Raw genomic sequence first — 15,851 nt, forward strand, 5'->3', positions numbered from 1 at the left:
CCCTCGTCCAATACCGTAGCAGTCACTTTCTACGCCTCTTCTAAGGTCGAGTAAGCCTTTTCAATTCCTTGATTAACCAAATATCTGTACTATTGCAGCGGCAGTAATCTTTTAAAACCTCTACTGAGGCAATCTCCTGGAGCCCTCCACCAGCCCTAGAGAAGGAGGTAAAGCAGTCAATGTCAAAGTACATCACTAGAATACTAGATGCACTCTAGAATCCAGGGGGTGGGGCTACACCCCTTCCTAATCCCCTCCCGAGACCACGCCCCAGGCCACGCCCTAGACCACGCCCTAGTGCTAGTGGGGGAATCCCCCGTCCTGCTGCTCCTAATGCACCCATCTGATTGGTCAGCTGGTCCAGGGAGGATTGATGGTTCATTGCACCTGGAGATGTGATGAAAAAAGATGGAAATTATTTAGGGATTGTTTGTCACATACTCCAGTAACAATTGCTCCATGGTCTTTTAAAGCCCATCTGTACTAGTTTACAGGAGGGATTAGACCACCCTGCAAGGTCACTGGACAGGTGGTTATCTCATCAAATCAGCTCTCAGTTAACATAAGAAAAAGAGGATCATAGGGGACCAATGGTCACTGATTAGGCATTGTTTGCTATAGAGGGAGCAAGTAGCTACAAGTAGTACAGTGGAGCTTTACAGTTTAACAGGAGTCCGAGCACAAATCTAACACCAATCTCAATACCATATCAGAGCATGATACACAGCCCATGCCTGAATATAATATATCTGTGATGACATAAAGCTACAGCAAATGTGAGATCATCAAGTTTACAACTGCAGAGTGAATAGAAAACAGTAGAGAGAAGGGGATAGCGTGGGAGGGATAGAGATAAAATGAGAGGGAGGATGCGAGGTAAAGAGGGACTAACACATAGGGTCATTGCCATGTACAATGAAAAATAAAGTAAGGCACATTGTAGATCTTACCTGGTTTTTGTTGAGGTATAGTGGTAACACTCTGCCATGCGGGGGTGGGAAGAGGAACGTGTCTGGGTGGCGGGGGCTCAGGAGGACCTGCATAACGACCGGAAGCACCTGTTAAAGAAGAATCCATATCAATTAATAATAATAATACCCAAAAGTTTTTATATAGCGCTTATTACAATCACTAAGCGCTTCCAAACTTGGAGATTATTACCCCGGCTTTAGCTGTGCTGCCATTCCAGCGCTCTAGCATTTCCAAGAATTAATTCCTGCCAGGTACCCATTTACATCACCTGGGTTGGGTGTGGCAAATTCCTGCTTAAAATTTGTCCCCAGTCTCCTTAATGAAGGGCTTGACACTACTGTAAAACCAATCTCATGAACTTTATAGAAGTTTCACGCCAAGAAGGAAATCAATCACATAACTGAATATCTGCATTCTGAACAAAGTGTTTCGCCACAAATAATCTCTGTTTTCAATTTCAGAAAGTATCATAAATATCACTTTTGGCTAGGTAAGACAAATATAATGATAACATTCATAGCTTGGACTAAATATCAGAGACGGGCCATTAAGGAAATGAAACGTCCAACCATACAGCAAGGAAAAAAAGAACATCAATGATGAAGATGATGATGGAAATGGTTACAGTGATAATGATTGTGATGATAGTGATGGTAATGATGATGAAAGTGATGGTAATGATGATGATAGTGATGGTAATGATGATGATAGTGATGGTAATGATGATGATAGTGATGATGGTGATGGTGATGGTGATGGTAATGGTGATGATAGTGATGGTAATGATGATGAAAGTGATGGTAATGATGATGATAGTGATGGTAATGATGATGATAGTGATGATGATGATGATGATAGTGATGATGATGATGGTGATGGTGATGGTAATGATGATGATAGTGATGGTAATGATGATGAAAGTGATGGTAATGATGATGATAGTGATGGTAATGATGACGATGATGGTAATGATGATGATAGTGATGGTAATGATGATGATAGTGATGGTAATGATGATGATAGTGATGGTAATGATGATGATAGTGATGGTAATGGTGATGATAGTGATGATGATGGTGATGGTGATGAAAACAATGATGATGATGAAGATGTACATCCACTTGCCATGAATCTATTCACGCCTTTACATGATATTGATCCTTACCTGCAGCACCTTCCATGTCATCGTTATTCATAGGCTCAGGAATGTTAGGCTTGGGTTGTGACACTACGTGAGCTATACCTGGAATAAAAGAAGGCGAATATAAAAATAACACAGTGACTAGAAGTTTACCAACAAACATACAACAGTAATAGCGAATTAATCAGTTTCATCTTCAGCAACATTAGCAGTGAGAACAAATACTTGCTTTAAAGGAATAGACCAGTTCTGGTCATGCGATTGCATTGTGAAAGAAACGTTGTGGAATTGATAAGAAATTTGCCCCAGTCTTGGTAAAGTTACAAGAACTGTACACAGAAAGATGTATATGGGACTACGCAATATCTATCCAATCCGGATAGATATAATAATTTACCAAATATTTCAATGAGTAGGCGGTTTCCCAGCAAAATTTGTATCATCACATACTCAAAACATATACTTTCACATGATTGGTAATAAGAGGTTCCATTTCATTTTTTGAGAGGGGGGGTGTTTCCAAAACTTTAACATACAATATTCCTACTCTTCCTTCAATTCTATATCACTAACTGGCAACATCTATCTTTATTCAAAATGAAAGATAAGACAATTTTGTGAAGGCTATGAATGATCTGAAAGGGTTTCGTGAAATCAAAGTTGATTTGATATCTTGTGGAATAGCCAATAGTATTATGTTTGGTCGATACACTTCATTGGGTGATGAGCCAGAATATTACAAATGCCTCAGAGTTGATTCTTAGAAAGTGTATCAAATCATAAATAAAGCAAGAATCAAAACTATGACAGGTAAATATACAAAAGTGTAGTAAGTAAAACTACTAACTGAATGAGAAATTCTGTTTTCGTACTAAATAAACATACCTATAGTTGATGGCTGACGCAACGGTTTGTCTTCATATGACGCCATAACGCTGAGCCTATAAAATCAATACAGCAAATTCAAAATGAAAAAGTGAGAGAAAGAGCAACATACATGTAGAGGGGATTGAACCTAGCTAAAATTAGATGACTTTTGAGAATATGGGCAAAAGAGCAGGTGTCATGTGGTGACCAGTCTAAGTTCTATACAAGAATCAGTCTTGATACCATCATCAACATAGTGTCCCACACATCATAGAATTGTAATGCTTATCTAAAACTAAAAGTAAATTTGTAAACAGCATATCTTATTTCTACTTTGTAAACTGACCCTTTCAGCAGATACCGGGTCAGTCTTTAAAAACCAATACATATTTATTTATGCAGTAAAATATGTGTTAGCCCCCAACTGTCCATAAAGGCCACCTGTCTATAGTGGTCAACTATAGTGCCTACCTCTAGGAGGAAATTTAGGCGAACATGTCTATTAAAGGGATCCGGTAACTTTGTCTTAGATCCTTTAGAAATAATCCTTGATTTAGCTCATGCTGCAATGATAATTATAAACCTTTAGGTCAGTCAGGAACGCCTGTCTGATTATCAAGATATTAATGATTGGAATTACAAATTTTGAAAACCGTTCGCTGAACGGTTTTCATAACACTACAGTCTATTGGGGAAAACGAGTGTGGTAAAACTGGTCACTCAAAGATTTTTACTTTTTTGAGGCACTTCTTGATCATCTTGAAGTGCAATTTTTTTTAGGGCTTCAATATTACACCATATCACAGACACTGGTAACATGTAGGACTGTGTATCTCAGATTTAACATTGTTAAACAATCCCTTTAAGGCCACCCAAGGGAAACACGAAAAGAGGCTGCTGTAGACAGGTGGCCAATATTGAAAGGTAGCGGCTAAGACAGGTTGGACTGTATAAGTCAGGTCTAGAAAGGCCACCTGTCTCCAGTAATAATAATAATAAATATTATATACCTCACATAAGAAATCCAGCCATCTGATTGGTCGAAATTGCATTCATAAACTTTAACTGTTCCCGAAAATTCCCAGTAACCATGGTTAAAACAGTTCAAAATCCCAATAACCATGGTTATTGGGAAAATAGGTCAGTCTCCATGGTTACCCCATAGGTTTACATGTTAAAAAATGGTCTGAGCGATCGAGGATACCGTACATGTGCGAAGAATTGGTCAGTATTTTCATACAAGACAAGACAATTCCAAGCAAGACAAAAGGCTAAAGAAACTGTCCCAAGATTTCAACTTATCAAATGCAAGACTCGCTGACAGCAAGAACAACAAAAAGGGTACGTGAAATTATCCATAAACATGTTCGTTTGAAAATGGAGTACCAGCATAGACGTAGACGAAAATAGATCTAGTTGTCAGGTAACTCCGGGAAGCTCCTGGAGTTAGTTGTCAGGGTGTCTGATCGCGCACCCGATGTTGTGTGCTACATTCTTCCCATAGAGATTACACGCAATGCAGTCTCTATGCAGTCTACGTGCATTGCTCGATCATGCAAAAAAAGTCAAGTTTTTTTTTTCAAATCGAGATTCAAACCTTATCTGTTGTGATCCTGAAGGTGATACTCAATAAGTGAGGTGTCATATGAAAGCGCAGGTTCTTCTCTCTACTCCCCACAGGGCCGGCCCACCCCCAAAATTGTAAAAATATCTTGCTTAGACTAGAATCTAGATCTAGTCTACTCTCAAAGATACACTCATAAAAGACAACCGTGCAGATAAACTAGAGAAAGGCCAAGGTGGTGTCATTAGTTGACTCTTTTGTTTTTCGGCATATAAAAGTATTAATGACTGCTTTAATATTCGAGAAATAGTTGTTTTTATTTGTCTCGGGAAGGTTACAATTGGGCTATTGCCCTCGGCACGCCTCGGGGCAATAGCACAATTCTAACCTTCCCTTGAGCGTATAAAAACAACTATTTCTCTCAAAGCAGTCATTAATACTATAATAATAGTGGCTACTTGTATAGCGCACAGGTCCACCTTTCGGTGCTCATGGCGCTTAGAGAAAAGGACATGTAACAGACATAAGAAAGAAAAACAACAATAAACCGAAAAACAAAATTCAAAATTCTCCTAGACATGGTAAATTAAAATATTTACAACGAAAGAAACAAATAAGTTTTCAGTTGTAATTTGAATGTTTCTGTTGACGACAGTTGGCGTATTTGTAGAGGGAGCTTATTCCAGAGTTTTGGACCCATTGCAGAGAAAGCCCGATCCCCCCAAGCAAGTTTTATTCTGGGTGTATTAACTAATAGTGTGTCTGATGAGGAGCGAAGACTTCGTGTGGGGTTGTATTTTGAAACAGAGTTGCTCAGGTATGTAGGGGAAGAAAGAGAATAAACTGAATGATGAACCAGTAACATAATTTTAAAAATAATCCTTTTGTCAACTGGCAACCAATGGAGAGAACGGAGAATTGGTGATATTGAATCAGATTTCTTAGTGAATGTTAATAGGCGGGCTGCAGAATTTTGAAGTCATTTGTAGACACTTTTTGTGTTTTTCTTGGGTGACCTTTATAGATAACTTTGCCTGTATATTAATAATAAACAATTTGAATACCTACCTCTCTAGCAGTGTTGACATCTCGTCTCTCATCCTCATCATTATCTTTCATCCTGGGTGGTGTATAGCTCTGCCCCCTGGAGTTACCCCTAGGTGGTGTACGTTGACCCTGTGGTCTGATCTCTCTCTGCTGGGCGGGATAGACGATTGCGTCGGGAGTCTCTGCTTCAGGTATATGGTTGGGTGTCAGCTCTACGTTGTACCGTGCGCAGACGGCATCACTCAGGCAGTAGCTACATAGACAAACAGATTCCAATTCATGATTTAAAGCCCCACTACCCTACTTATAGCTACTTGCGCCCTCTATATAGCAAACAATGCCTAATCTGTGCCTGTTGGTCCCCCATGATCCCCTTTTTCTTATGTTAATTGAGAGCTGATTTGATGAGATAACCACCTGCCAGTGACCTTGCAGGAAGGTCTAATCCCTTTGGCTAAACTAGTGCAGATGGGCTTTAAAGAATATCATCAGACTGTGGCTCGAGTCCGTGTCACTCCACTGATGTCATTACGACAGAAATTCATCTACATTTTACCTTGCACATACAGCCTCACTCAGGCAGTAGCTACATAGACAAACAGATTTCAATTCATGAACTAAAGACTTATTACTGACTGTGTATCACATGGTCTGCAGTTCAAGTCTGGCCACAGCAATAATGTCCTTTAGGCAAGATATTAATCTACATTTGCCACTCTCCACCCAGGTGAAGTTAATGGGTACCGGCACCCGGTAGGAATAAATTCTTTGAACACGTGAGCATCTTATCATGGCAGGCAGCTCAGCTAAAGGTTGGGTAATGATACTTTATATGAAGCACAGTACAATATATTTGTAGAGTAGCTGAGCTATGTTAATGGGCATATTATTATTATCATTTAGTTATGAAGCCAAGAGACAATAAACTTGAGCTTTAACAAAAAAGCCACATCTGGTTATCAAAATCACCTTTTAAATATCTAGTATCTTACTACAGTCAAACCTGTCTATAGCGACAGCCCAAGGGAAACACACAAAAGTGGTCTTTGTAGACAGGTTCCTTTAGTACATGTATTCAATGAGAAACCATTTTCAAGGGAAACAAAAATGTGGTCTTTGTAGACAGGTGGTCACTAAAGCAGGTTTGTATTTATTGCAAGTCCCTACGGCACAGTTTTCAAGAGTTACTTCAGTTTCGTCATGGTATGCACATCTGATAGCTAGAGCAGGCATGCACCATGTATCATATTCATGATGAAACCTACAGACTGACAGTCAGATTTCAAGCTAATCAAACTGGCAATACAACTTCAAGGAAAATTTCATAAAATATTGTTGAGAAGTTGCACAGCTCTACTGAAATTGATACCATTAACAAACCTGTAGGGAAATAAGAATGAAGGAGAAACAATATTGATGTTACTCACCAGTATTTATTGCAAGTCCCTAAGGCACAGTTTTCAAGAGTTACTTCAGTTTCTTCATGATATGCACACCTGATGGTAAAATAGTAAACATGTACGAAGAAGTCATATTAAAGTCCATCACCAACATACATCATCTCCATTAAGCACTTAGCATCACTAACACAAGTAGCAACAAGATTACAACATACATCGAATTGCTGATTAAATGACCATCATCCCCACAAACATCATCTTCATCATCATCATCAACATCATCATCATCATCATCACCACCACCACCACCACCATCACCCTCACCACCACCACCACCACCACCACCACCACCACCACCACCACCACCACCACCACCACCACCACCACCATCCTCCTCCTTACCTTGTATCCCAGATGTAATCCCAAGCAGATGAAGCCAGTAGAGATGAGACCTGGCCCCTAGACGGAACAATCTCTCCTGCATTCCTGAAGAGTTCCAGGATCAAGAGCTCTGTCTCATACACCTTCCTCAGGCTGTGTGACATACCTAAAGACAAGAAAACAAGGAGAATGACCAATAAAAAATGTTGGTGATTTTACTCACACAAAGTTGCTAAATATTGATTATCAGGTCATGACAACACATCAGTTTTCTATGAAAAATTGGCTTCTAAATAAGAGAATACCGCCATACTGCACTGCACTCGCTACGATAAATCATATTTACGCCAACAACAAAAAATCTGTAATGATTGTTAATTTCCGTACCAATTACAGGAAATCCGTACTAGTTGGCAGCCCCCCCCCCCCCCCCCCCCCCCCCCCCAGTCAGTGAGGTGCTCAAAATAGCCCAGTACAGTAAGGGTTAACTAAACAAGTAAAAGCTATTATTTTATCTCATGAGAACCATTTCAGGTTACTCCTTTCCTTTTATGTTTTCTTTTTTTTCCTGGTATTTTTGTATTTAAATTTTAATTTGTAATTTTGACTTGTGATCTTTATCTACTGGGTGCAGGTCAAAAACTTCTTCACAACAAATACAAAATTTCCCAGGAAACCTAACATTTAACTAGACACACTTACCGGCATTCCTGGCCAGCCACTCCAGGGTGTATTCAACCTCCTCCCTGCATCGCAGCTACATGGAGAGATCAAGGAAAACAAAACTACTGCTCAATGGAAAACATACCCTTACCAAGTTTTTAAGATTTTAGGAGCACTTTACACAGTTTGCTACTAAATTGTTCATACTCTTGCCAAGTTTAGTAATTTATTAAGTTTGTGAAAAATGTATTCGTCCTGGTTTATGTTCCTTGAGAATGTGATGTGTTAAAGCTTACATCTATACAAAGGACTACCGATAAACATGAACAAAGGCCCTAATTCTACCAGTTCACCTTCTATTCTTGAGTAACAGAAAGCAGAACAAACAAAAATATCAAATTTACATGGGGTATGAAAAATCGAGTTGTTACTGTATATATGAACGGGCACCCACCCACAACAAGAAATAATCGACTTCCTATTTACACAAGTCCCTTCTGGTTCTTTCTTTACCTCAATATATTTTTTAAATTTTGTTTTGTTCTTTCTCTCTCTCTCTCTCTCTCTCTCTAGCTATCTCTGTTTACATGTACATGAATATTTCCAGAACCATACAGAAATACTTTCACCTCAAAAAGGAGAAGTGGAATGACTTGATATCTGTACATTTCTGAAAGGGGGAAGTCCCCCCCCCCCCCCTCTCTCTCTCTCTCTCTCTCTCTCTATATATATATATATATATATACTCACCTCACAGAATAATGCTGGCATGACGTGCTGTCTCTGAGGGTTTATGAACGCGATCAGGTCAGTCCAGATCTCTTTATAGTTATGATTGTACTGATCAAACCATTCTGCAGGTATCTTGTGCACATCTTCACCTGTAGGAAATACAACAAGGTTGATATATGGTCAAGTGGATAAGACTCTGAGCTGTTAACCATAAGGTATGGGTTTGAATCCCAGTCCCATCAATTAAGTCCTTTGACAAGGTTGCCTCGAACCCCTTAGAACTACAAATGTGGGGGGGGGGGGGGGAATTCTTTTAAATGCTTTGCATGTACCCAACAGTCACCATAGCTACATCTGGGGTGATATTTCCTGAAGATCTTTGACAGTGCATGGGGAGTTTGGGGACCTAATGTTTATGCGGTACACAAGAACATAAGACAAGGCTCTACTCCTCTTCCTTCATGCTTCTTTGAATTGTTGGTTTCCTCCTCCTCCTCCTCCTCCTCCTCCTCCTCCTCCTCCTCCTCCTCCCCCTCCTCCCCCTCCCCCTCCCCCTCCCCCCCCCTCCTCCTCCATCTCTTCCCCTCCCCTCCCCTTTCCCCTCTTCCTCCTCCATCTCTTCTATTCATATTTGGTGGACAATATAATAAAGAGTCGACCTGATGACAAAGTTGATATCTTACCTTGCCTTTTACACAAGTATCTACATCCTAGGGGCAGCTTGCCTGGAGCCGGGAAGCAGTGGAACCGTTTGGTGATACCTGCACTCATGGTGTACTCCACACAAGCTAACTCACATGGTAGGTACGTGTCATCAGGAAGCTGACATAACGTCTTGACGGCTATCATGTAGAATCTATGATGGGTGATGTCTGCATGGGGGGAAGAAGAAGAGACATAAAAAAGACAAATGTACTACAATGGTTGTAGTAATACATCTGAATTTATGTAGCGCTTAAAGATAAATTTGAGTCAAGGGGGGTGTTTCACAAAGATCTTGAACTTACATGTATCTATTATCAAGGAGATTTCATGTTCTTGATGTGGAATTTATAAAAAAAGTCTAAAATACTTGATTTTCCGCTTTTTAATATATCTTTTTTCAAGGCTACAAATGGCTCTTCATAATTTTTAAGCCCAAATTAGAGCTTAAGTTCAACTTAGGATCTTTGTGAACCCCCCCCCCCCCCCCCCCCCCCGGTCATATGATTGCATTGTGGAAGAAACAGTGTGGAATCGATCAGAAAAGGTTGATCATCTAGCGTATTGGTGTGTACTGCAAGGTTCTGGAATCATCAAAATGATAAGAAATTTAGCCCAGTCTTGGTAAAGTTACAAGCACTGTACACATCCAGAAAGATGTATGTGGGACTACACGAACATGTGGAATAAAAATCTGTCCTGATTTTTATGCTGTTACATGCCATATTTAGAATATTATGGCATTTGAAAAGCCATGCTTTTTAGGGCACATTTTTAATCTGATGTTCTTCCACACTTGCATAATAATAATGAAATGCTCACAAATTATTTGTCACCTCTTCCCAGAACTCAACCTTCTCTTTAATATGAAATATCATCTCTATTAAAGCGTTTTACACTACTACAACTTGTATTACTGCACACAAAAAAACACTTGTCCAGGAAAACAGTTTTGACAGTCCTTTTACGGCTCTTCTTTGAGCAGCTTAGATCTGAGGTATGTTTCTAGTGAAATAATAATCAGTTTTTACCAATCTGCTAACCCTAAAAATATTATCGTCTCAGATTCTTAAACAAAATCCTTGATTTAGCTCATGCTGCAATCAAACCTTTAGGTCAGTCAGGAACCCCATGACTTTCACAAGCCAATCGCCTGTCTGATTATCAAGATATTTGTGATTGAAAATCGAATTCAAAGTTTGCGTTTTCCTAACAGTATCATAACACTACAGTCTATTGGGGAAAATGAATGGTAAAAATGGTCACTCAAAGATTTTTACATTTTGGGGACACTTCTTGATCATTTTGAGCCACTTCATGATCATTTTGAAGCGCAATTTTTTTAGGGCTTCAATATTACACCATATCACAGACACAGATAACACATAGGGCCGTGCATCTCAGATTTGCATGTAACATTGTTAAACAATGCATTGAAATACCATGAGCTGCACACCTAGGGATGTACTGCCATCAATCAGAAGAACTAGGATTAACCTTGTGTTTTTAATTACCTTGACCCGTAGACCAGGAATCTTTGAGGGCAGCAGACTCTGTTCGTCTTCTCTTCTCCAAGTATTCAACCACTGAAAAACGATTCTAACAAATACAAGAGAAACAAATATATCTTAGACTACATGTATGACATATAAATGTAAATGGTTCAGTCAGTTTATGCAAGATGGCTTATTATTGTTTGTTCTGTATTAAATTGCAGATTGAACCCCGCTTGCTTGCTTCAGTGTAACCAGTACACAGTACTGCATGGTCTCTTTTATTGGGTCTTTGGCATCTGGGTTGCCGGTCACGGCATATCACACGCCACACTGAAGTTTCCCTGTAATTCATAGGGGTATCATAACTCCTCTAGAGCTTTGCAGAACTCATTGTTCTACATTTTGTTTAATGTAAATTGCATACCATGTCATTGCGCAATATGGATTGTTAAATTGTTACCAAATCCGGAAATGAGGAACCATTCTATGAAGAAAATTTCACAATCTCCAAGCCATGACATGTAAACACAAGATGGTTATTGCGCAATTCATACTTACAGTGCATGTATGGAATGCTGTAGGTACACCTGCATATTTGAATGATCAGTGTATCAATTCAGGTGCATTTCCATAAACGAGTCTATCTCAGTGCATTGACAGCCCAAAACAGGGAAAAGGTTATTTTAACAATTTGGGGGCTACTTTTCAAGCTTGCTTGCATGAAAATAACACTATTTAATTTGGACTGGTCCAGTGAATTTGCCAAAGGGCCCTTGTTGGTCTGGTGGGGGCTGACTGTCTAGGGAACCCTCCAAAAATTTGTCTGAAGGTCCTCGAGGCTTCGTCTGTCAGAGGCTTAGTTTTCATTCCCGTAGGCTCCAGATCAAAGTTGTAGGTGGTAGCGTCAATAATAATGTTAATATAGTTCTTAGGGTTGATTTCCCATTGAAAACTGAATTGTGATCAAAGTTTCCTCCCTCTCTTCTTTGTGTGTCAATGATCAGGGAATAATTTTCCTGGTATCGCATCGCAATTTGCTATGCATTTTTGCATGACTGCTATACAAAATATCTTTTGTGTAGCAGTTTTCTTCCATAGAAATGTACAGAATTTCATTTGAAATATTTATCCATCGGCTGAAATTGCTAATCAAAAAATTTGAGGAAAATTATTCCCTGATGATCTACGATACTTTTCATTATAATGTTATATGCAAGTATATTCACAGAGATACCAGCCTCTTGACACAAAAAAACAGACTGAGTGTCCTAAAAAAAATCAGATTTTCACGAAAACTCGACACTACCACTGGCTCATCGGCCCCAGGCCAGTAAAACTTCAGAAAAATGTTTTACTGGTAAGTACGGTCAAGTAAAATGTTTGCTCTTTCATTGAAATTTAATGAGAAATTGTAAGCAAAGTTTTTGTCGGGGTTGGGGGGGGGGGGTTTTACTTGTACATGTTTCTATGCGATTCTGCAGTTTTTATGGGGTTTTAATTTTTTTTTAAATGTTGTTTTGTTTTTGTTTTTTTGTTGGAAAAATCGTATTTTAATAGGTGATATCATATAATATCGTATTTCACTCTTATTATCGTACTAAAAACGATTTAATCGTACTGGTTGGCATCTCAGTATTCAGGGGTAATTTCTTTGACCTCTTGTGCTTTTTATGATCCTGCAGCTTGGTCCCACCTCTTTTATTTACCATAATAATTTGTCACTGATCTTTGTATGTGTTGTTTTACAGAGGAAATTAAATGATTATTTTGATCTGATGAATGATGACTCTGATCTAAGCAGACCAAACACGATCTGAAAAAAGAAGGAATGGAAACTTACTGTAACGAGCTGTCCTGTACAATCTAACTTCCCTTCATAACCTGAGGTTCCTTGGCCAAATTTCTTCTCTTTTGCTCTAGCTGTATACCCTTTCTGGACTTCAGCAGGTAAGCTCTGAAAAACAACAAAATCAAGGAATATTACATTGCATGTTTTTATTATTTTTTATGTTATGATTATCATTACATTATCTAGGCATACCAGCACTAAATCAGTATAATCCTACAAATGTTATAATTTAGCTTCTAAAGATGGGTGGGCCTACCCCAACTTGGCCTAAGGCTCGACATCGTCATTAGGTTTTTCTCTCTAGCCGTCTACTTTTTCAGGACATCATCGGGTTACCTCTAAAAACAATATCAAGGGAGAGTGTATTTTGGTCATTAAATCTAGGCATGGGAGGACAGTACAGTGTAAAATCCTACAAATTTATCATAAAGGGGACTACACTGAGGCTCAACGTTAGCAGAGGCCCAACCTGGCCCTGGTGACATTGCCTGGCTGGTAGGGCAATCAAATCTTTGTTCATTTGTGAGATCATCATCACAGTCTTCGCAGAATGTACTCAAATCTCAAAATGTCAAATGGGCATTACAACCTTTCATGGTTAAAGATAAACTTTAGTACTGGTCATGCGATTGCATTGTGAAAGAAATGGTGTTGAAAGGATCAGAAACAGTTGATCATGTAGCATGTAAGTATTGGTGTGCACTGCAAGGTTCTGGAGTCATCAAAATCATAATAAATTTGACCGAGTCTTGGTAAAGTAACACAGAAAGCTATATATGGGACAACACACATGGTGTCGGGGCTAGTACTACCTTGATTTCCTTGTCTTTATATATGCTAATTACTCAGCCAGTATACATTTTCTTCCAAAATTGTTTGGCACATGTCATTTATTTGTAATCTTGAACATTCAGTGTAAGTTTCGTTTGATTCTGTGAGAATTAATTTTTTTTTTTTTACCAGTACTAAAGTTTATCTTTAAGGCCGCCATTTTAATTTGCACGTAAACATTGCGTCATCAATGTTTTCAGATGCGCGGCAATGTCAGCGCATGAGCGTTGAACTTGTAACCGTGAAAGGGTGTATTTGGTGTGTGCATTGTCAGTCACTTGTGACAAAGACCATGTTCAGGTCAACTCTCCGGCCTGTACTTTCTCAGAGACGCAAGGGCCGTACAAACAAACAAATATTCAATAATAGGGTCTATATCCACCTAGACCTTAAGTTTATTCCTTGAATTTAGTTTTTAAATATTTTGAAATTTGTTGTCTTTTTGTTGTTGTTGGAACAAATCACGCCAAATGAGTGATTTGTCCAGCACTACCTCACAGTGAGTGACTGACATTACCGTTTTAGCCAATTTTAGAATCCCACTGGTATGTAGACTAGCGATTCAAGTTTTGAGAAATGACAATTTTTTTTTATTTTGTCCAAAGTCAAACTCAGTTCAAAGACATTTTCTATTAAATAAATTTAGGCATTTGCAAATATCAACTAAATTTTACTTTAATACTAGAAATCTAGTGCAGGCTAATGTTAAAAAACTTCAAGTGATGATATTCTGGAAACTTGAAAACCATGGCTATTTCGACTCTTTCGAGGAAGGTTTATAAATCAACATATGGTTCAGCTCTTGAATTTGAAAACTGATCGCTGCGAGAACGAGATGCGAGATACCCTCGCGCTCGACGCGCAACATGTACAGACTGCAGTGCTGAATTAGCCCGACCCCGGCCCGATCGCGATGCATGCATGACCACCTTTCTTTCATACTCACTTTCCACTCTGGATGCGCAATCGGGACCATGTCCTGCATTGAGACTTTGCGTCCTTTCAGACGCATTTCTTCCTGTTTTTCTAGCATGAACAATGAAAATCCATTATGTTGCTGCTTCTTCTTCTTCGGCGGCATCTTGCTAAAGAGTGTTGGTAAACAGACAGTAACTTAAAAATCTGATTTACAATTGATAACCCTCGAGTAGCGAGTTTGCAGGACTGTCAACTTTTCTGATGAATGTGCTGCATGCATATGGTGCGAGTTAGCCGGTGTGACCGCGCCGTTTGTCCTACCAGTTTCGTTTGTCCGTCGGACATAATATGCGGGTTTTCTGCTCGCACGGATCGTCCGTGACTCGCACGGATCGTCCGAGGGACGATCCGTGCGGTTTGCTATCCGCACATTTTGTCCCCCCATTGTTTTACGTGTATATTTGATAAAAGGAAGCAACTCGGCAAATCAATGTATTTAGACTCATTGTAAATGATGTGGTTGACATTTTTTCTAGAAATTACATAATAATAACTCTACAATTTTTTTAAAGCAAATGGGCCAGTCCTTTTGAAAGTAGAAGTGAATATTTTCTTTAAAACCTTTATTTTATGAAGGCATACTCGTGATATCGGCCCCACAACTGTTGTAATCGATTATACTTTTGTACGTGGCTTCGAACATCAACCAACTCACTACTAGTATATACTCGTGATACAGGCCCAGCTCCATTAGTCCGTGGGCCAGAGGGGGCTACCGTGCACCCCCCCCCCCCTATGATCCTACTTTTTGGGTGTCACTTTGTTCATTGGGGTCCATAATATCAGAAAAAAGACGTTCCCAAGAAAAAAACTCATTTAGACACTGTTTTTTTGCTCCTTATTTGAAGATTATGTATAAATGTCAGTTTTTCGTGTTTTGCACACTTTCTTAGGGTTTGTGAATTATGTGCTTACATTTTACCCTGTTTCTCAGCAGATAACATTCTAATCTCCACCAAATTTATAAATAATCTTTGTAAACTATACAACAATAGGTAGAACAAATTATTTTATTTTATTTTATTGTCTTCAATTATTAATGACGTCACAAATTTGCATATATTTTGACATGCAAATTTCTGTCTCAAAACCTGTCAAAATCACCTGAAAGTTGTATTTTGTCTGCTATTATCATGAAATAAGTTTTCAAACCCCCTAATTTGGTGTAAAATTATTCATTGATATGTTATCTGATATTTCCTGCAAAAAAAATTCAGTCAACTCATGT

The 15,851-nt window shown here is 39.0% G+C and overlaps 1 protein-coding gene across 2 annotated transcripts; it reads right to left on the bottom strand.

The window, feature by feature from the left end:
• Positions 1–2,132: 2,132 nt before the first annotated feature.
• On the bottom strand, positions 2,133–14,877 carry LOC594776 (protein maelstrom homolog). 2 transcript variants are annotated; one of them, XM_030978390.1, is made up of 11 exons: positions 14,592–14,877; positions 12,806–12,919; positions 10,984–11,068; positions 9,451–9,639; positions 8,786–8,916; positions 8,075–8,129; positions 7,394–7,538; positions 7,019–7,087; positions 5,613–5,844; positions 2,999–3,054; positions 2,133–2,215 (listed from the first exon to the last, which is right to left on the bottom strand). In XM_030978390.1, the coding sequence occupies exons 1-10, from the start codon at positions 14,724–14,726 to the stop codon at positions 3,031–3,033; spliced, it is 1,179 nt and encodes a 392-aa protein (XP_030834250.1). In that variant the 5' UTR covers positions 14,727–14,877; the 3' UTR covers positions 2,133–2,215; positions 2,999–3,030. The 2 variants fall into 2 exon arrangements, with proteins under 2 accessions (XP_030834250.1, XP_030834251.1); XM_030978391.1 differs by lacking the exons at positions 2,133–2,215; positions 2,999–3,054; positions 5,613–5,844 and adding an exon at positions 6,129–6,177.
• Between the last annotated feature and the right edge of the window lie 974 nt (positions 14,878–15,851).

The sequence above is a fragment of the Strongylocentrotus purpuratus genome, unplaced genomic scaffold (genome assembly GCF_000002235.5).
Source record: "Strongylocentrotus purpuratus isolate Spur 01 unplaced genomic scaffold, Spur_5.0 spur5_scaffold_1, whole genome shotgun sequence".
NCBI classification, from domain to species: Eukaryota; Metazoa; Echinodermata; class Echinoidea; order Camarodonta; family Strongylocentrotidae; genus Strongylocentrotus; species Strongylocentrotus purpuratus.